The sequence below is a fragment of the Equus asinus genome, chromosome 5, assembly GCF_041296235.1.
Source record: "Equus asinus isolate D_3611 breed Donkey chromosome 5, EquAss-T2T_v2, whole genome shotgun sequence".
Classification (NCBI taxonomy): Eukaryota; Metazoa; Chordata; class Mammalia; order Perissodactyla; family Equidae; genus Equus; species Equus asinus.
The window spans coordinates 99989356-100010107 of NC_091794.1; the positions used below are offsets into that span (position 1 = coordinate 99989356).

The 20752-nt window shown below is 42.3% G+C and overlaps 1 protein-coding gene across 18 annotated transcripts in view; it reads left to right on the plus strand.

Moving 5' to 3' along the window:
- UBR4 (ubiquitin protein ligase E3 component n-recognin 4) overlaps positions 1 to 20752 on the plus strand; it is a 127332-nt gene that overhangs the window by 63379 nt on the left and 43201 nt on the right. For 13 of the 18 annotated variants that reach the window (XM_070510886.1, XM_070510894.1, XM_070510890.1 and 10 more), the window contains 14 exons: positions 537 to 674; positions 1501 to 1675; positions 9783 to 9879; positions 10513 to 10620; positions 11076 to 11192; positions 12147 to 12356; positions 14092 to 14241; positions 15478 to 15705; positions 16462 to 16540; positions 17038 to 17283; positions 18101 to 18269; positions 18773 to 18917; positions 19477 to 19562; positions 20423 to 20510. In XM_070510886.1, coding sequence (XP_070366987.1) covers positions 537 to 674; positions 1501 to 1675; positions 9783 to 9879; positions 10513 to 10620; positions 11076 to 11192; positions 12147 to 12356; positions 14092 to 14241; positions 15478 to 15705; positions 16462 to 16540; positions 17038 to 17283; positions 18101 to 18269; positions 18773 to 18917; positions 19477 to 19562; positions 20423 to 20510 — 2036 coding nt within the window. The remainder of the gene's footprint in view (positions 1 to 536; positions 675 to 1500; positions 1676 to 9782; positions 9880 to 10512; positions 10621 to 11075; positions 11193 to 12146; positions 12357 to 14091; positions 14242 to 15477; positions 15706 to 16461; positions 16541 to 17037; positions 17284 to 18100; positions 18270 to 18772; positions 18918 to 19476; positions 19563 to 20422; positions 20511 to 20752) is intronic. The other 5 variants (XM_070510887.1, XM_070510892.1, XM_070510893.1 and 2 more) reach the window with 1 other exon arrangement.

Here is a 20752-nt window from a genome sequence, read left to right on the forward strand (position 1 = left end):
AGGAGGTGTGAAATTTCCCAGTGAGTTCCCCTCTAAACCACCTGATTAAAAAAAAACCAAACGATTGATTCAAGAGCTCGTGATAACTGATTTCCTAACAATAAGCACGAATTGACTGATTATAAAATAAATCATTAAAATTGAGAGTCTATACTTTGAATGGTAATGGCTAGTTTCCAATCTCAGCAGGTGTCAGTAACACCTACACGATGGTGACCGTGAAGCATTTTAGCTAGAAAACTGAGTGTCCATGTCACGGATTCTTACTGAATCTCTGCACTGTCCTACTTGCACTGTAATGTCATAGCGAAGGAAATGCCCAGTGAACTGGGTTTTCACTTCTGTCTGAGTACTGTTTGCAATGCACCGTGTTCCAGTGTTTGTTCCTGTTAGTGATTAACCGGCAAAGCAAATCTTTCCCTTTCTTCTTTGATGACAGGACATATAGACTGCATTGTGTCCTCTGCACTATGTGGTGTGATGCTTTTGCCCCAAGGAGGGGTTTTTACCTGTAACAGCTCTCGTTACTCTCTCAGCTCCAGCCTCAGACGACGAGGGCAGCACAGCAGCGACTGATGGTTCCACCCTTCGGACCTCTCCTGCTGACCATGGTGGTAGTGTGGGCTCGGAGAGCGGGGGAAGTGCAGTGGACTCAGTGGCTGGCGAGCACAGTGGTAATGTGGCTAGGGGTCCTGATCTCCTTGGGCAGAGGGTGGGGACCTGCCTTGGGTCTTGGGATTGGTTTCAGCAAAGGGAAACTTTGAGGACTCATTGAAAGCCTTATGGAATTCATTCAGCCTCACCCCTGGAGTTTCTGATGTTCAGTGATAATAGCTTAAGCTCAGTGAAGTTACTATTGAAAGGTTTTACAGACAGCTTTTAATTTTCTCTTAGTAGAAGAAAGCAGTGACATGCGTAATCCCAAATCATGCTTAATCTAAAACAATGATGGTATAACCTTGAAATCCATCATACTGTGGTTTTGGTTTTTCTATTGGGGGAAGATTTTTTGGCAATCCTATTAATGATCTGATGTGTTAATATAGCAGGCCATCTTCACAGTATACTAGCTTATAGGATGGGGCTCTAGAATGAGGAAGCATGACAAAACCATTTTTGTTTGATCTTATAAATTAGTCTGTGGTTAAAAATTGGATATGAAAATTTTCTATGGAGGAGGTTAAGAGTAGCTGATAATTTCTAGATTCTCAAATCAGTGTACATTTCCTTTGGAATTTGAGATGGAAATTTATCAGCAGCTGAGATTAAAAGATCATTCTTGTAGGTGGATCTTGTGTTCTGTAGAAGGATGAATGGCTGCCTTGAGAGTCATTCATTTAGGATAGTGCTGTGGGACCAAAATCATGAGTTCAATTCTTAGTTAGCTTCACACAGAAGAAAAAATATCTGAAGGTATCGCTCATCATCTAACTATTGCTGACTTCAGATTCCATTGTGTTTTGGGAATTGATTTGCATTTTTTAAACCATTTCCCCCTAGTATCTGGCCGGAGCAGTGCTTATGGTGATGCCACAGCAGAGGGACATCCGGCTGGACCAGGAAGTGTCAGCTCAAGCACTGGTGCCATCAGCACCACCACTGGACACCAGGAAGGAGATGGCTCCGAGGGAGAAGGAGAAGGGGAAGGAGAAGGAGATGTCCACGCCAGCAACAGGTCAGGACCCAGTTATCCTCAGTCAAGACGCTTTCCTAGAGGATATTTCAGGAACACAATGATGGATCAGTTGCGTGAGGTAGAGTAGTGATAACAGTATATTTCTTTTGAAATATAAAGGTAGTAAACTCATGAAACAGTTTAAAATCTTAGGAAGTGTTCTAGATTTATCTTCTTTGTCCTAATTAGAATTACATCAAATCAGTTGCAGAGAGAATAGAAAGTGGTTTTTCTGTGAAGGCCTCCCTATACCCCTTAGTAACTATAAAGATAAAAACATGTATCTTCCTTACTCAAGTTTTTCTTGTTTCAGGATTAGCCATAAACTCATTCTATAGCATTCTCTTTATAAATGGCATTGTTCTAGGCTCAACAGTGATAATTATTAAGTATATACTAGACATAGCTCCTTGCTCAGCCTGTTCATAAGGCAACGGAGAAATAAGACAGACACATTTCTAGGCAAATATGTGTTTATGTCTAGAAATACCAGTGGTGGGGTGTTTGACAAATTGACAGTAATCAATAAAATCTAATCTATCCCCTCTGGAAACTCTGGTGGAGGTTGGTGGAGGATTGGAGTGAATATATTCTCAACCAAAAGGTGACTAGAGAAGTAGAAGAGGAAGAAGAAGAAAAACCCAAGAATACACTTGTGATATGAAGTTTGTTGAATTTGTTGAGGCCCCCAGTTATCACATTAGTGCAGAAATAACAAGTCAGTATTTTGAACTGAGTGATTTCCGTGAGAAGAAAAAGTCACTGGAGCAGCCAGGCGTCAGAGTCCCCTCTGTTCCCTGTGTCCGCCCACTTCCACTGAGCCTCTTGCTTCATCTCTTTGATGAAAGTGACCTCTGGCTCGGTAAACTGATGATGTTTTGATGGAGTTCGTTTTTTAATTTCTTAACTTAGAAGGGTTTTCTACTTAATCTTTTTTTTTTCCCCCTTTTCTGTTAATGGGTTTCTAGGTAAATCCATGAATTGAGATAATATGGTCTTTGTGATTTCTGGTTCTTTGAAATTTGTTTTTAAAAATATTTTTAATCTAGTCTACCTTTGCTTTTTAATTGAATCAGTTAAGTTGATGTATGGTTGGTGTTAATTACTGATATATTTAAATCTATGCATACCATTTACTTTGTGCTTCTTACTTGTTCTGCCCATTTCTGTGTTTATTTTTTATCTTCTTTGTAGCCCTCTTTTGGATTGATTTACTTTTTATTCCTTTTTTCCCTCTCCCCCAACCCTGTAACTTTGGAAGTTGTTCACTTTGTTTCTAATCTTTTAGTAGTTATACTAATCCTTTCAACATGCATACTTATCCAAAACTAAAGTTAACTAATAGCTGTAACTTCTTTCTGAATATTATCAGGACCTTAGAAGACTTTACTCCTCCTTATCAATTTAAGTTATTATTTTTATGTTTTCATTTTTTTTTTTAGGAAGATTAGCCCTGAGCTACCATCTGCTGCCAGTCCACCTCTCTTTGGTGAGAAAGACTGGCCCTGAGCTATCATCCGTGCCCATCTTCCTCTGCTTTATATGTGGGACGCCTACCACAGCATGGCTTGCGAAGCGGTGCCATGTCCGCACCTGGGATCTGAACCAACGAACCCTGGGCCACCGAAGTGGAACGTGCAAACTTAACCGCTGGGCCACCGGGCTGGCCCCTGTTTTCATTTTTTTAAAAATGTCTGTATGGGGGGCTGGCTGGCCTGGTGGCGCAATGGTTAAGTTTGCACATTCCGCTTTGGCAGCCCGGGTTTCACTGGTTCAGATCCCAGGTGTGGACATGGCACCGCTTGGCAAGCCATGCTGTGGTTGGCGTCCCACGTATAAAGCAGAGGAAGATGGGCACGGATGTTGGCTCAGGGCCAGTCTTTCTCACCAAAGAGAGGTGGATTGGCAGCAGATGGTAGCTCAGGACTAATCTTCCTCAAAAAAAAAAAAAAAAGTCTTTTCAAAGCTTTCAAGATATTTTTATTGTTTTGTACAGTTTCGGTGGTCAGTGTTTGTTAGATTTACCCATATGTTTACCACTTTCTGTGCCCAACATTTCTTTGTGCATCTCAGACCTTCTGTCTAGGATCATTTTCTTTTTGAAGTATGTCATTTAAATTTTCCATCATTAGGGAGGTCCCCTGGTTACAAAATCTCAGATTTTGAGAGTCTGGAAATGTCTTTATTTAGCTCACGTTTTGTGAATGTGTTTTTTCTTTTAATTAAGATTATGATAGTTAACAACCTTGTGAAATTACAGTTGTACGTTATTATTAGTCATGTTGTAGGTACACCACTTCACCCTTAGTGCCCTCCCCCACCCCCCCTTTCCCCTGGTAACCACCGATCAGTTCTCTTTGTCTATATGTTAACTACCACCTGTGAGTGGAGTCATACAGAGTTCGTCTTTCTCTGCCTGGCTTATTTCACTCAACCTAATACCCTCAAGGTCCATCCATGTTGTTGTGAATGGGACGACTTTGTCCTTTTTTACGGCTGAGTAGTATTCCATTGTGTGTGTGTGTGTGTGTGTGTGTGTGTGTACACACACACACTATATATATACACACACACACACACACACAGGCACACATCCCATATCTTCTTTATCCAATCATCAGTTGCTGGGCACTCAGGTTGGTTCCATGACTTGGCTATTGTGAATAATGCTGCGATGAACATAGGGGTGCATGGGACTTTTGGAATTGCTGATTTCAGGTTCTTAGGATAGATACCCAGTGAGTGGGATGGCTGGGTCATAAGGTATTTCTATTCTTAACTTTTTGAGGAATCTCCATACTGTTTTCCATAGTGGCTGCACCAGTTTGCATTCCCACCAACAGTGTATGAGGGTTCCTTTTTCTCCACAGCCTCTCCAACATTTGTCACTCTTGGTTTTGGATATTTTTGCCATTCTAACAGGTGTAAGGTGATATCTTAGTGTAGTTTTCATTTGCATTTCCCTGATGATTAGTGATGATGAGCATCTTTTCATGTGTCTATTGGCCATCCATATATCTTCTTTGGAGAAATGTCTGTTCATGTCCCCTGCCCATTTTTTGATTGGGTTGTCTGATTTTTGAGCTGTGTGAGTTCTTTATATATTATGGAGATTAACCCTTTGTCAGATAAATAACTTGTAAATATTTTTTCCCAATTAGTGGGCTGTTTTTTTGTTTCAATCCTGTTTTCCCCTGCCTTGAAGAAGCTCTTTAGTCTGATGAAGTCCCATTTGTTTATTCTTTCTATTGTTTCCCTCTTCTGAGGGGTTATGGTGTCTGAAAAGATTCTTTTGAAACTGATGTCAAAGAGTGTACTGCGTATATTCTCTTCTAGAAGACTTATTGTTTCAGACCTAATCTTTAGGTCTTTAATCCATTTTGAGTTTATTTTAGTGAATGGTGAAAAAGAATGGTCAATTTTTATTCTTTTACATGTGGCTGTCCAGTTTTCCCAGCTTGTGGTTGTATTTTTGATGGGTATACAATTTTGTATTGGCAGTTTTCCCCCCCAGAATTGAAAATGGTATCCATTGTTATTGCCAATAAGATGTCACCTGCTATTATAACTCTTACTCCTTTGAAAATAATGTCCTTATTGCTGCTTTTAAGATCTTTGTTTTTAAATTGTTTTTTGTGGTTTTTCTAGGGTATGCTTATGATGGATTTCTTTGCATTTGTTTTGCTTGAATGTGTTAGTTCTAGAAAATTCTCATCTATTTATCTCATTGGATATTGCTGCTACCTCACTTCCTGTTATTTTTCTTTCTGGGACTCTGCAGATGTTAGACCATTATATTCTCTTCTCCATGTCTCTTAATATGTCTTTTCTTTTGTGTTTTTAAATTTCCCGCGCTTAATTATTTATAGTGTCTTGAGATCTCTTTGAGTAGCATCAGAAAAAGTCAAATACATAGGTATAAGTCTGAAGGTTATGTGACTTCTATATTGAAAACTGAGAGAAATTAAAGATCTAAATATATGAAGGGATGTATCATGTTTATGGGTTGAAAGACTCATTGTAAAGATGACAGTTGTCTTCAATTGATATAGATTCAATATAATCCCAGTCAAAAATCTCAGCTAGTTTTATGTATGTGTCAAAATTGACAAGCTGATACTAAAATTTATTTGGAAGAGTAAGGGTCTAAGATTAGCCGAGACAATATTGAAGAAAACCCCCAAAGATAGAGGACTTTACATGACTGTAGCTTATTATAAAGCTAAAGCTGTGGTAAGTAAAACAGTGGGATATTGGCGTAAGGATAGATAAATAGGTTAATGGAACAGACTAGAGTTTAGAAAGAGATCCACACACACATGGTCACCAGATTAGTGATAAAGATGACTCTTCTGTACAGTGAGGGAAAGGATGGTCTTTTTAATAAATGGCTATGGGTCACTTGGAAATTAATATAGAATAAAATGAATCTTCACCTGATCTTTTACCAAAAAGTTAGTTGAATTATTACTTTAAATGCAAAAGAATAACACCTTACAGGTTTTAAAAGACAAAATATCTTCATATTGGGGTTGGCAAAGATTTCTTAAATAAGACACAAAAATTGCTAACCAAAAGGAAAAAATGTATAAACTGGACTATATCCTTAGCAGCTTTTCTTTTTTCCCTCCCTTCTTCTCAATGTCAAGATTTGAATAAGCTAGTTTTTCTTGTAGGCTTCTGAGTGGAGTGGTGTGGGGGGGAAGTGGTGTATTTCTATTTACTTTTAAACTGAGGTTGTAGCCTTCTCTGGTTCTTCTATGAGGTTTTATAGAAGACTCTACCCACTCAGGGCAGATAATGGCCATTTTTTCCTATTCCAGATGCCCTTTGAAGGTCTCAGCAACCAGATGCTCAGGTTGCTTTCAGAGCATCATGGCCTTAAGTTTTCAAATGCCCTAAAATCAGTCTCAGGGCTCTGCTTACCCCTCTGGATTTCTATCTTCATTCGGTCTCTTGCCTAATAATTAATTGCTGGTGATCTCATTATTGCTTTTGTTTTGGCCTTGTATTCAATGTATTTAACCTTGTATTCTTTCTAAATTCACTTAAATCCTCATTATAGATTTTGATAATTAGGTTCTAATTATAGATTCTGCATGCACAGTCTTGCCACCTGCAAATAATGACAGTTTAACTTTTTTCTCTCCAATCTTTATACCTTTTAATTGCCTTTCTTGCCTTATTGCATTGGCTGGGACCTCTAGTACAGTGTTGAAAGATGTGGTGACAGTGGACATCCTTATCTCGTTTCTCAACAGGAAGAAGTTTAATATTTTACCATTAAGTATGATGTTCACTGAAGTCTATGGATATTCTTTTATCAAATTAATGAAATTTTCTTTCTGGTTTGCTGGGAGATTTTTATCTTAAATGGGTTTTTGAAGTTTTCTAGTTTTTGTTGTACCTATTGAGTTGATTTATGTGTGTTTCCTTTATTCTGTTTAAGATTGTAAATTACATTAATTGATTTTTTTCATTATTAAAGCAACCTTGTGGGGACACTTGATTGTGATATTTTATCCTTTGTACCACTAGACTTGATTTGCTACTATTTTATTGAGGCGTGTGATTTTTCTTCTTTGAAATGTCTTTGTCAGGTATTGATATTTATGTTATTCTTGCCTCATAATGTGAGGACATGTTTTGTTTTTATTTTCTAGAAGAGTTTGTGTAAGACTGGTATTATTTCATCTTTAAATTCTTGGAAAAATTTAGCAGTGAGGTCATCTGGGTCTGGACTTTCTTTAAGGGAAGACTTTAAGTTATAGATTCGTTCTTTAAATGATATAGAATTATTTTTATTTCTTCATGTGTCAGTTTTGGTGTGTTGTGCTTTTCAAAGAATTTGTTCATTTTAGTTAAGTTATCAACTTCACTGGCATAAAGTTGTTCATAATGTATTAATCGTCTGTTTAATGTCTTTAGGATCTGTAGTGATGTACCTTTTTCATTTCTAATATTGGTAACTTATGTTTTTGTTTTTCAAAAGTCAATCTTGGCTAGGAGTTATCAACTTTATTTACAAAGAACCAACTTTTCTCTGTTGTATGTGTTTCTATTTTATTTCCACTCTTTATTATTTCCTTTCTATACTTACTGACTTTTTTTAGTACTTTATTTTTCTGGGTTTAATTTTCTGTTCTTCATAAATTTCTGTTCTTCTAGCTTCATAAGATGGAAGCTTAAGTCATTGATTTTAAATCTTTCTTTTTATATGCATATTTGAAGCTGTAAATTTCTCTCTAAAATTCCCTTTAAAGCTTGCTTTGGCTGGAGCCCACATATTTTGGTATATTGCGTTTTCATTGCTGTTCAGTTCAAAATGTTTTCTAAATTCTGTTGTAATTTAGTCTTTGGCCCATGGGATATTTAGAAGTATATTGCTAAATTTTCAAACATTTGGGAATTTTCTAATTATTTCTTTGTTATTGATTTATAGTTTAATTTGCTATGGTTGGGCAACATACTATGATTTCAATCCTTTGAAATTTCTCGAGACTCATCTTTGCTTCTAAAATGATGTTATATGTTTTTAGGATTTTCAGTTGTTTTTAGCAAGAGGGTCAATTTAGGTAACCTAACCATATTGATAATGAAAGTCTCTAAAGTGGTTTTAAATTACCTTTTTTTTTCCAGAAACAGGTTAATTAAACAATTGTTAAGTGAGTTGTTTTAAATAATATAATAACTGATTTTTTTTTTACTTTTAAGTCGCAAAAAAAGGAAATTGCAGTTTTTGGTATAGTGTTTAATTTTTTTGTTAGGTTTCAAGAGTACTATCTGAGAATTTGAAAAGCCAATAATCTGGCATGATCTTGGTTCAGGTCCAGACTCCACTCATTGTGTTGACTTTGTGCTTTGTGTGTGTGTATTCACATGCATGTTCTCCAAATCTGAAGACTTTAATCCATCTCAAAGCTTGTTATGTTTTATCCTAAAAGCATCACACTGCTGCTGTCATCTCATCTTTCCTTACTTGTACTTGTCCATTTCTGAGCAATTCTTACTCATTTGTAGTCCGTCCGTAGCTTGCCTAAGTATTCCTGGATGCACATGTGGGCCTTTATGTGTTACTGTATTCTGAAGAACATTTTTAGCTCATTCCTTCTAGTTCTTTGTAGAATGATAATCATTTATTATTCAAGTTAGACTCTGTACTTTCATTCAAACTTTGTTTTGAAAATATTCTGGATACCTGCTAGGTATCAAGAAATACATGAAAAGCATATATTTCAAGAAAACATATAGGCATATGGTTTCTTACACACAGTCCGTAAAGTAAAATGAAGCAAGAATGGTTTACTATCTGTGAGAGTTAATCCATTAATTCATTCAGCAAATGCCACACGTAGTCTGTGTAAAACTGTGTGGTAGGTAAGACTACAAACCAACTTGTCAACAAGACCCTAATTAATTAATTTCCATATTGGTCATCTTGAGTCAGCATATTCACTAGAGATCCAGAGGCACACATTTAATATGGGAGCCCAGTTGTCTATCTGTAGATGAAGAAGTCTAGGTCATGGCCGTCTGTATGTATGGGAGAATCATGGTTCTAGTGTGGTGGAAAGGGTGGCACAGAAATTGAATTTTACACTAGGAAAAATGATGGACAAGGTGTGAGAGGGTAAAGCAGTGACTGGCCTTCCCAAGGACATGGGAAGCATGAGAAAGAAAGGGTTGGGTCACTGTGCAGCGGGTGATGTAGAATTTGTAGATAGAAGAATTCCAGAAAATAATGGCTGGAGGCAGAATAGGGCGATGTGTTAGAAAGACCCATAAAGCTTATTATTGAAGGTTTGGTTTTGATACTGAGAACAAGTAGGACCTGCTTGCTTGAGAAATATTTTAACTTTGCTGTATTAGGCTTTCAGTACCATCAGTTGTATTTTGGAATAGTTTTACTCCTTTTTAACAGAGTGAGATTTCTGCTTCTATGTTGCTGGTACACAAAATAGGCATTTCTTAACATTTTCTTGATGTTAGGATTGTTCTTAAGCAGTAGGCTTCTTGTTTACCTTGGTGACAGGAGGAAAGAACTGTATTCAGCTGGTTAGTGTTTGTGCCATAGCTCATGCTTCATGTGTTTTCTTTGGCCTTTTAGGCTGCACATGGTTCGTCTGATGCTGTTGGAGAGACTGCTACAGACCTTGCCCCAGTTGCGAAATGTTGGAGGTGTCCGGGCCATCCCGTACATGCAGGTATCCCACAGTTTACTTGGGTCCATCACATTATAGTCGGTCCATCCTTATGCAAGCTCACGTCTTTGGCTTTGTTTGATGTTCGGTCATAGAATAATGGAATGCAATTTTGAACTGCAAGTCACAGCCCTTCCTTTTATGGATGAGAAGGCCCGAGGGTCAGAGAATTGAAAAAAAACGTCCGCAGTCATGCAGCTAGTTGTTGACAGTGCCAGGAATAAAGGCCTGCCCCTGAGTGTTGGTCTATGGCGTCTCTCTCAGTGTTAGTATTAGAGTGTGATCTAAGAGCTCTTCTCCCACTAGCTGCCCTCCTCTGGGCAGAATTCTTCTTTAATTCGTAGCTCAGCACACTGCTCCATCTCAAGACAGTTTGGTTGGTTAGTCAGTTAGTTTTGTAAACTTTCTGCAAACATTTTCTGTGGTGCCAAGTGTGGCATGTGCCAAAATTTGACTCTTCTGGCTCTGGACACTTAAACTTTGGATACCCTGGGATTTAGAACCTTTTCATGGATTGTAGTTGTTTGTGATTGACAGGCAGGTGAGGAAGGTTGGGATTTCTTCTGAACCACCCTGTGTTTAGAGTTGTTCTTTAGGGAATTGGCTTTCATGATTTCTCTTTCTCTTGACTTCCAGGTCATTCTGATGCTCACTACAGATCTGGATGGCGAAGATGAGAAAGACAAGGGGGCTCTGGACAACCTGCTTTCCCAGCTTATTGCTGAACTGGGCATGGATAAAAAGGTGAAACTGGAGAGTCATACTGTTTGAGAAGCAGGGGTTGGCTGAGATCACCTCGCAGTTTTTCATTCCTCTTAGAGGAACTTGACAGTTTCAGGTGGTAACGGTCCATCGAGCGCTCTAGTTCTGTTGATTTAATAAAAATATTTTCAGTGCCTGCTTTGGCCCAGGCATGCTTTGAACCTGGGGGTTAATGACAAGACCAACTTCCTGCCCTTGTGGACCTTTTGTAGCTACAAGGTGAAAACGTTAAGCGAATTGTTTGTATCTTAATAATGGCTTCCTAATTGTATCGGGCTCTCGGTAATCCAGGTATGGTCCATGGATACACTGGAGCTTGTTTTTTCTCTGAGTCCATCTGAGGAACATTTTAACACTGATAGGCTTGAGGGAATCTTGTTCAGATGCCTCAAGCTTAAAGTCAGTGTGGGCTTCTGGGCTCTCCTTCCCACCTGCAGGATGTCTCCAGGAAGAATGAGCGCAGTGCCCTGAATGAAGTCCATCTAGTGGTCATGAGACTCCTCAGCGTCTTCATGTCCCGGACCAAATCTGGATCCAAGTCTTCCATATGCGAGGTATTTTTGCTGTGAGCTTACGGGTTTGGAGAAAGGTAAGAGGATTGTCTACTTGGTGCTAGGGCCGAGGGCAGAGGTGATAGTCCTCTGTTAGAATAAGGCCATTGTCGCCCAAGAGGGGGTAAGATTCTAAGCTGTCACCTCTTCAAGAGTAGAGCCTCTGCCTTTTTCAGAATCCCTTCCAAGCCTTGCTCTTTGCCAACAATCCCCCCAGTGGAGGGGTTAAAGGGTTTGGAAGTTCCATTATTGAAAAGCAGGGACTGTTCTGCAAGGTGCAGAGTGGCTAAGAGGATTCCCCTACTGTATGTTGCTATAAGGTATGGTAATAAAGCAGAGAGAAAGCAGTGTGTGCGTGGTGGAAAGGAGATTAACACAAAGCAGAGAAGGTAGGAATGGAGGCTGAACTGCATCCAATCTTAATGAGCTTATGAGCTGTGGGGTTTGCTGGGATTTGCAAGGCTCTCCTAATGGTTTTATTTACAGTAGCTTTTCTCCTACTTTCTTATTCATGTGATCACTCATCCCATCTCCTTTGGAAGCTAGTTCTATGGGAAGAGCCCCTACTGGGAGGATGGGGTTGCTAAGAAGTGCCTATAGAGGAAAGTTTTCTCTCTCCTTCTAGAAATGGGCTTCTTTTCTAGTTGCCCAAGGAAGAAGAGAAAACCCATCCCCTCCAGGGGGAAAGGTTATCTAATCCTTGCCACCTTGGCCTCTGGCACATGTGTGTAGAGAGATTAGAGTTGAGAACTGGTGTTCCTTTGTTTTCTGTTGCCATGCCGTTGTTTAAAAGAGTTGGGGAAATGTTTGAGCCAGTTGGGAAACTTTTAACTCAAGGGACCGACTGACTCACTTCTGTGACACTAATTCTAAGACTGTTGTGTTTCCTACCCCCTAAACCTAGCTGGATTTACAAGCCATTCTTACCTGCTCCCTGTTTTTTCTCCTCCCTCCCAGTCGTCTTCCCTCATCTCTAGTGCCACAGCGGCAGCCCTGCTGAGCTCTGGGGCTGTGGACTACTGCCTGCACGTGCTCAAATCCCTGCTGGAGTATTGGAAGAGCCAGCAGAATGATGAGGAGCCCGTGGCTACCAGCCAGTTGCTGAAACCACATACTAGTTCATCCCCACCCGACATGAGCCCGTTCTTCCTCCGCCAGTATGTGAAGGTGAGGCCTCTCCCTGGGCAGAGGACTGCTCTGGTCCTTCATCCAGAGCACTCTCCTTTTCGCCCTCAGTGAGTAGAGCTGAAGGAGCTGAGGGCAAGGAGCTACAGGAGGGAGCCTCCTTGGTGGGTTTTACTCTCTCTGCTGTAATACATAACCATTTCTCCCACCCAACCTTCTACTGGAACTCTGATTCCTGCCACTTTGTGAACTGGAGGAATCGAATGAAATCAGACAGTCATGTCCTTTCACATTAAGGTTCTTAGAAAAAAGGTGAGAAAGCACAAGGAAATGTCATCAGTAGTGGGTCATGTCCTCATGTGTGTGTCAGGTACTGCCCCCTGCTGTCGTAAGAAGTGTTGTAACATGCTAGTTAAGATGGGCTTTCTGATCAGGTGAGTCTGGGAACAAGTCCCTGGGAACAAGTGTTCCCACCTAGCAGCCACAAAGCTTGGAGACGTTTTATCTAACCATGATAAGTCTCAGTTTCTACACCTGCAGAATAAGGATACATAGAGTATCTGCTTTATAGGGTTGTGTTATGAGCATTGAATGAGGTGATGTTTGTAAAGCACAATGCCTAGTACATACCAGTGCTCAATGAATGTTAATTATTATCACTTCTACTCCGTTTGAGTGCATGTGGTGGAGCACAGTGGGTTGGCCTGGCTGTACATCTTCCTGTGTATTCAGAACTGCTTTGGACAGTATAGGACTATAATAGGCATAAAATAACTCTGATCATGTCCCTCTCTGTTTTATAACTCTTTGGTGGTTTTCCATAACTTTTAGGCCATAAAAGTTCCTTGTGGATTCAGCTATGTAACTGTCTAGCTTTTACCACCTGCACCACCCCTGCATACAGTCCTGCTAATCTGTGCATTTCTCCAGATGTGGCATGTTGCCTTTGTATACGCTGTCCTTCTGAAATTCTTTCCTCTCCCTCCGCATCCCTTCCTTCCCCCATCTAGTTAATTCCTAATCCTTCTTCAAGACCCAGCTGAAGCATTGGGTCTTTGGGAAAACCTTCCCTAGCACATGTCTGATGGAGATAGCTTTTCACTGGTTTTCTAGAGCACTTTGTGCACATATATTTTATTCCTGTTTACACCCCCAGTGCTTGGCATAGAACCGATAAATAAATGGTGTTTGAAAATATGAGACCGGTTGTGCCCCCGAACTCTTGCAGACTCTTCCTGTGGGACACACGGCTTGCAGGATGTTGTTTCCACTGTCCTCAAACCTCTCAGTCCCCCGCCTCTTTGGGTGCTCTGAACCCAGAATCTCCACTGAGTGCAGTGATCCTGGCCCTCTTGGTTTATTTAAGTATTTCTTGTTACCATGGAAAGTTTGGTTCTAGGGAGTGGAATACAGCTCTCAAAGAAGGTCAGAAATCCTTCCCCACTACTGTTTTTTTGATTTTTTCCCATTCTAACTCTAATTTTTGTGTAAGCAGAGGACAGTCAGCCCAGTGTCAAAAACCACAGAGTGAAATGTTAAGAACTTTTAAGAACAGTGAGCTCTGTCTCCACTGTAACCTTTGCGTGTTGCTCCAGGAGCCTGGGGCCTTGCTGGGTTTGTAAACTAGACTGTCAGTCAGTGATGGCTCCAGCTATGAAAGGCACTGTTTACCAACTCCAACGTAAGTTATGCCTAGTGAGCAATAAGCCAGCCTTTTTCCTAATTGTGGTTGTGGAAGATTGTCAGTCAGGTTGTCACACAGCTGTTCTTCTCCCAGGGTCATGCTGCTGATGTGTTTGAGGCGTATACTCAGCTTCTAACAGAGATGGTACTGAGGCTTCCATACCAAATCAAGAAGATCGCTGACACCAATTCTCGAATCCCACCTCCTGTCTTTGATCATTCATGGTTTTACTTTCTCTCAGAGGTAAGTGAAGGTCCCAAGCAGCATGCCAGTCAAGGAGAGGACACAGCAGCCATGACTGCCTTTGTGGCCCCCTTTCTTCCTTACCCTCATGCAGCACATCCCCCAGCAGAGTCCTTCCCACCCATTTAGGTCTTGGCTCTGGAGTATACTGTGTGGTGAAACTGTGGAAGGTGTGTATCAAAGCAAGCCATCCGCTGTAGCTTCTGATTCTGTACATGTAACTTCCCCCGTATATGGTGATAATGGGCAAGTTTAATAGTTCAAACTCTATCTGGAAAGCAGGAAGTATATGAGTTAAATTAACAGAGATTTTAATATAGTGATTTAGTTAAACAGCCATCAAAGAACCAAAAAGGTAAAAAGGGAATGTTGAAGTAACGTAGAGAGTAACTGCAGGAAGTGGCCGCCAGCAGCCCTGTGTGCAGAGCAGAGGCTGGTGGCTCTGGGACTTGGCTCTCTGAGGAGGGGCTGCTACTGCTGGTACCTCAGGAGTCTGAGGGGATGTGATGTGGCTGATTCTGAAAGTCCTGAAAGAAGCTGATGATTAGAACCAACTGTAGATGGTTTGTCCCTGAGGAAATGGTGGAGGCTACCAGGGTTCTCCTTCAGGGCTTTCGCTGTGATGGCAGGCAAACAGGAAGGAGCATGTCCTGTCTTTCCCTCCTGCCTTCCAGTGTCCCTCTAGTGCTCCCTATTGGCAGAACCTAAGAGGGAGCCAGCTAGCAAAGAAGCAGTGCAGTTAGCCTAATTCCGGACATCACAGTGCAGGGCAGGGTGGGCTGGGTTTGGAGCCGAAAGACAGTAGCTTGACTGGCACATCAAGAACCCTGGGGAGAAGAATCTGTTAGCAAACCCCAACTGACTGCTTCAGGTTGTACAGATGTAACAGCCCAGCCTCTTTGCTACCTCTTACCTGAAAGAGATTTCTGAGTATTGTTTTCCTTACAGTTTCACTCTGGGTGGGCCCGAGTGGAGGCCAGCTTCCCTGTAGATGCCTAAGTGCTCCAGGAAGGGGAGCAGGAGTATCGCTGTGTTTCCTTCTTTAGCTTCTTGCCTTCTCCTGGTCCATGTAAGGAATACTGAAGCTTACCAGAGGCTGGCTTAGCCGTGAGAAAATAGCTTGTTTTATGTGTTCTCACCAGTTTTTAATAATAGTTCCTGAAAACTCAAGGAGCTGTGGCTGGTGTAGATACAGTCCCAGAGTTGTTGACTCTTTGTGTTGTTTCTCCCTGCCAGTACCTGATGATCCAGCAGACTCCCTTTGTGCGCCGTCAAGTCCGCAAACTTCTGCTCTTCATCTGTGGATCAAAGGAGAAATACCGCCAACTCCGGGATTTGCACACCCTGGATTCCCACGTGCGTGGGATCAAGAAGCTGCTGGAGGAGCAGGGGATATTCCTCCGGGCAAGTGTGGTTACAGCCAGCTCTGGGTCCGCCTTGCAATATGACACACTCATCAGCCTGGTACGAGGAGGGGGAAATGGTAGGGCAGGGAGAGGGCATGTGATGTGGCTCCGTGAGTAGGTAATAGGGTGGGGGAGTAGAGAAGGTCATGGCCAGGGTTAAGATAGGGTAAATCCATGATGCCCGACTGGGTGTGCTCCGGGTGTAGTTGGCTTCAGGGTCTGGGATCCCCCTCACTGCTCCTGCCCCCACGTGGCAGTAGTTCCTCCGTCGTGAGGAGGGGTGGCTTGAGCTTCTTACCAGTGTCATTTGCTCATGTCATGGATCAACCTAAAATTTGTGCACCTCTGATTTTTGTCTTTGAATGCTAAAGAAATGATGGAGGTAGACATATAAAAATGTGTTGCTGACTGAAGATAAATTATTTGGAGTTTGGGGAGTAAATTGAATATATTGCATAGGAGCGTCTAGAAAGAAGACCTTCAGTATTAAAGATTCCTAATGTAGTGTTCTTACTATTGTGCTTTTAGCGAGAAAAAAGTAAACTGGATTGCAGTTTCCCTGGTCATGGCCTACCTCTCCTGCTGCATTACTGAGTGGGCTGAGGGATCCCTGAAACAAAGGACCTTTGTGTGGTGGGGAGACAAACGTAGGAGGCTTAGTGACAGCTATAGTGTGGGGACCTTGGTCCCAGCTTCCCCGGGCACTGGATCAGCCTTGCATACAAGGCTGTGTTCAGTCTCCAGGGCAGCAGTGCAGTGCCCTGTGGCCTGGTTGGCAGAATTCCTCACGTCTGGTGATCGGTTTCCGTTTCAGATGGAGCACCTGAAAGCCTGTGCAGAGATTGCTGCCCAGCGAACCGTCAACTGGCAGAAATTCTGTATCAAGGACGACTGTAAGCAAGCTCCTTCATTCATTCACTCAGTTCACTCCTTCAGGCCTGTTCCTTGAGGCCTGCTGTGTGTCAAGCACTAAACTGGGTGCTGGAGATACAGCCACGATCAAGATACATGGACAGAACTCTGCCAAGCAGAGAAGACAAGTAAAAAGTGATAAGGGCCAGCAGACAAAATCTGGGGTGCTATGGGAGCACACGGTAGGAGTATCTGACCTCAGATTGTGGTAGTAAAGCTAAAGAGGAGTCTGCTAAGTCTAGAAAATGGTCTCGTTCAAAGAAGTGGGGGCTGGGAGCTAGTCTGTGGATAGTTAGGGTATTTGTCAGATGTTTCTACAGAGGGTATAAATTCTCGGCACATCTAGCAGACAGAACTTGGACAAGGAAGCTGGTGTGAATAGGGCTGTCCTGACCATGTGGAGAAGTTGCTCCTTCTCTTGCGTGTAAGTCTATTTGTAGTCGTCTCAGAGCTGAGCTGCCACCTCCTCTGCCTACAGCCGTCCTGTACTTCCTCCTCCAAGTCAGTTTCCTGGTGGATGAGGGCGTGTCTCCGGTGCTGCTGCAGTTGCTCTCCTGTGCTCTGTGCGGCAGCAAAGTGCTCGCTGCTCTGGCAGCCTCGGCAGGGTCCTCCAGTGCTTCCTCGTCCTCAGCCCCCGTGACCACCAGTTCTGGACAAGCCACAACACAGTCCAAGTCGTCCACTAAGAAGAGCAAGAAAGAAGAAAAGGAAAAGGAGAAAGAGGGTAAGAGTCACCCTCTTGTCTGGTGACCAGGGTGATGTGTTCTAATCGCTCTTGGAGCGTGTGGTTTATTCTTGTCTTCTGAAAGGTCGTTTATCCTGATTCACAGGGAAGCCCAAATTCAAATGCCCTCTGGTGTCTACTGTTAGTCTCAGTTTCAGTTAGGTTGAAGGTGACGTCTTCAACAGTGTGACTTCCCATACCAAGTGTCAGTAACGTGAAAGGTCAAAGAGCACTGACCATTTTTAGTAAGCCAAGTTTCTTTTCTGTGAAATTACAAAGCCTGCTCTGTGGAGAGGTTGTCAGCATTAAATGAAGTAATGCCTAGAACTGTGCCTTGTGAACTGTTAAATGCTCTGCAGATGAAGCTCTTTCAGCTGACCTCTTACCCTCAGAAAGCAGACGCCCTTCTGCTCCAGTGCTCGACATGGCCCTCGGAGGCCTGCGACAGCGATCAGGAGTGGAGAGCAGCGGAGTGGCTCAGTGTCTCAATCATTCAGACACCTGTGCAGCTCTATAGTATTGTTGACTGTCTGATGGCAGCCTTTTGAAAGGAAATTCCTCCTCCAGTGTAACTGTGTTCAGTGCCAGCCTTACATAGGGTTTTTGTCCTATGTTTGTGGCATTATTAAATGTCCTTTGAGGCTGGCCTTTTGTCCCTCAGTAAATAACTGGAAGTTGCTCTCAAATTGTAACTGTTTAGTTGAAACTTTTAGACGTGGGCAGAATCCCATCCCTCTCCATCTGGTAGCACTGACTGTAGGACCCTGGACCACTTCTTCCTAACTCTTCAGCCCTCGGTCCTACCCTGATCTTGCAGGTGAGAGCTCAGGCAGCCAGGAGGACCAGCTGTGCACAGCTCTGGTGAACCAGCTGAACAAATTTGCAGATAAGGAAACCTTGGTCCAGTTTCTGCGTTGCTTCCTGTTAGAGTCCAATTCTTCCTCCGTGCGCTGGCAGGCCCACTGCCTGACGCTGCATATCTACAGGTAGGGCCCGGAGCTTAGGTTTGGTAGTCCGCATGCGCCTGGGACCAGAATGGATGATGTGGTTCTGTCTCAGTTTTATGTTACATACTCATGGCCACAGTGTCATTATTTACACTGGCCTGAATCCTCTTGACTATTACGGATTTCTTTGAGTTATCTGCTTTTTAGCTGTTGAACTGATGTCATAAACGAGAGATAATCTGTTTTTGACTAAGAAGGCTGTGTTTAGAAGTTTGTGGAATGACCAGGCTTGACTGTTGGGCTAATAAGGCTCTGTTTCTGCCATTGAGTAATGTTGGAAAATGGGAGTAGATCGCCTCCTGAAGACAGGAGAGGACTGTGCTACATATTTTAGGGTCAATTGTCAAAAGAGGAACAAAACCGTTCAGACTTAACCCAGAGTTGTGGGGAAACAGATATATCTACAAAAACAGCACCTGGGCCTAAAAGAACCTCAGGCTTTCTGCTGCCTGCTAGTAATGTGAACTGTGATTTATCTACAGAAACTCTAGCAAATCTCAGCAGGAGCTCCTGTTAGATCTGATGTGGTCCATATGGCCAGAACTCCCAGCCTACGGTCGTAAGGCTGCCCAGTTTGTGGACCTCCTGGGATATTTCTCCTTGAAAACCCCACAGACGGAGAAGAAGGTAACAATAATTGATTTATGGTCAGAGAGGCTAACTTGCCACATTTAACTTTTTTTCTCTGGAGTCAGGAACGTTATGGCCAGCCCCTATAGGGGGTGGATATGTGAAATCCCTTAAATATGTATTAAGGACTTCCAATATGTATACTACATCAGTAATCTACACTAGCAAGTAAGTAACATCTGAATTTGGCTTAGCCAACAGAAGTAGATCAAGTGGGGAAGAAAATGCAACTCTTCTGGTTTTGCTGGCAGCCCTGATTACATACCCGAAAGTGTTTCTAAATTAGATAACCATATCATGGCTTCCCCATAAGAATAGAAATTGTCTTTCTCCACAAGATCTGAAAAAGCGGACTGTCCAAGGAGTGGGAACTTCCAAAGAGGATAGAATACTGTAAACCATTAGGAATTAGGCCTAGCTTTGTACGACACGAATGGAAACTGAGAATTCTAGGATTTCTAGGGCGGTATCAGCTAGAAAGCACAAGACAGAACTCTTTTCCAGTAAGACTGTCCCTTGGGCTTTAACTATGGTCCTTTGTTGACTTCTGTTTCAGTTGAAGGAATATTCACAGAAGGCTGTGGAGATTCTGCGGACTCAAAACCATATTCTTACCAACCATCCCAACTCCAACATTTACAAGTGAGCTTTGTTCTGCTTTCTCCCTTTTGGAAGCTCAGTTGCTGTTTCCACAGTGGTTGGCTCTGACGTAGGAATCGATAAGCCCCTGTCTAGTTGATCTGTGGTTCCCTGTTTTGGAACTGGGGCCTTGCACATAGAAGGTACTCAACATGTAATTGCTGAATGAGGGTTTTAGAAACCAGGAATTTAAAAAGTTCTCTAGTTTCAAGGGTCTAAGTCTAAATCAGGTAAGACAAGTTTACAGAAAATGGCTGCATTAAAAAAAAAACTTTTGAAAGAGCATTGGTTAAAGTGACAATTTATTATTTCCCTGGTTTAATAGTGACTGTTCTTTTTTGTTCTTTCCAAACTTTATTCAGGTATAATTTACATACCACAGAATTCATCTATTTTAAGTGTACAGTTCAATGATTTTTAGTAAATTTGTGATTCTTCTTTGAGTCAAATTTTAATGTAACTTTTTAGGATTTCCCTGACCTCAGGGGAGCTCAGAAATAGGAAACATCTAAGGTTGATGAGTTGACATTTCCTCCCTGTGACTTGTACACCCTGTGGGACTGACTCCTCACGTTTCCCCGCGTCCTCCCTGTGACTTGTACACCCTGTGGGACTGACTCCTCACGTTTCCCCGCGTCCTCCCTGTGACTTGTACACCCTGTGGGACTGACTCCTCACGTTTCCCCGTGTCCTCCCTGTGACTTGTACACCCTGTGGGACTGACTCCTCACGTTTCCCCGTGTTCTCCCTGGGGTGGGGCTTGCTTTGGGGAGTATTGAGCCAGGGCTTTTTCATGCTCTTTGTGAAGCACGGGACTTTCTAAAATGAAAATTTCCTTATGCTGAGACTGGTTTCTTCCTTAGCACCTTGTCTGGCTTAGTGGAGTTTGATGGCTATTACCTGGAGAGTGACCCCTGCCTGGTGTGTAATAATCCAGAGGTGCCATTTTGTGTAAGTGACATCCTTAATGTGCACAGTCCTGAATCTTACTGGGCCAGTGGGTTTCTTGTTTCCAGAGATTGACTGTTGTCACGTAGGTGTTCCTCTCCTAATGGATGAATCCTTACCTGCCATGCTTGTTCCCTTAAATAAAAACTTCATCCATGGATGAAGAGTGGAGTTACATTGATGAATTTTGAAGAAGACAGGGTGAGATGGGGCCAGCCAGGTGGTGTAGTGGTTAAGTTCACACG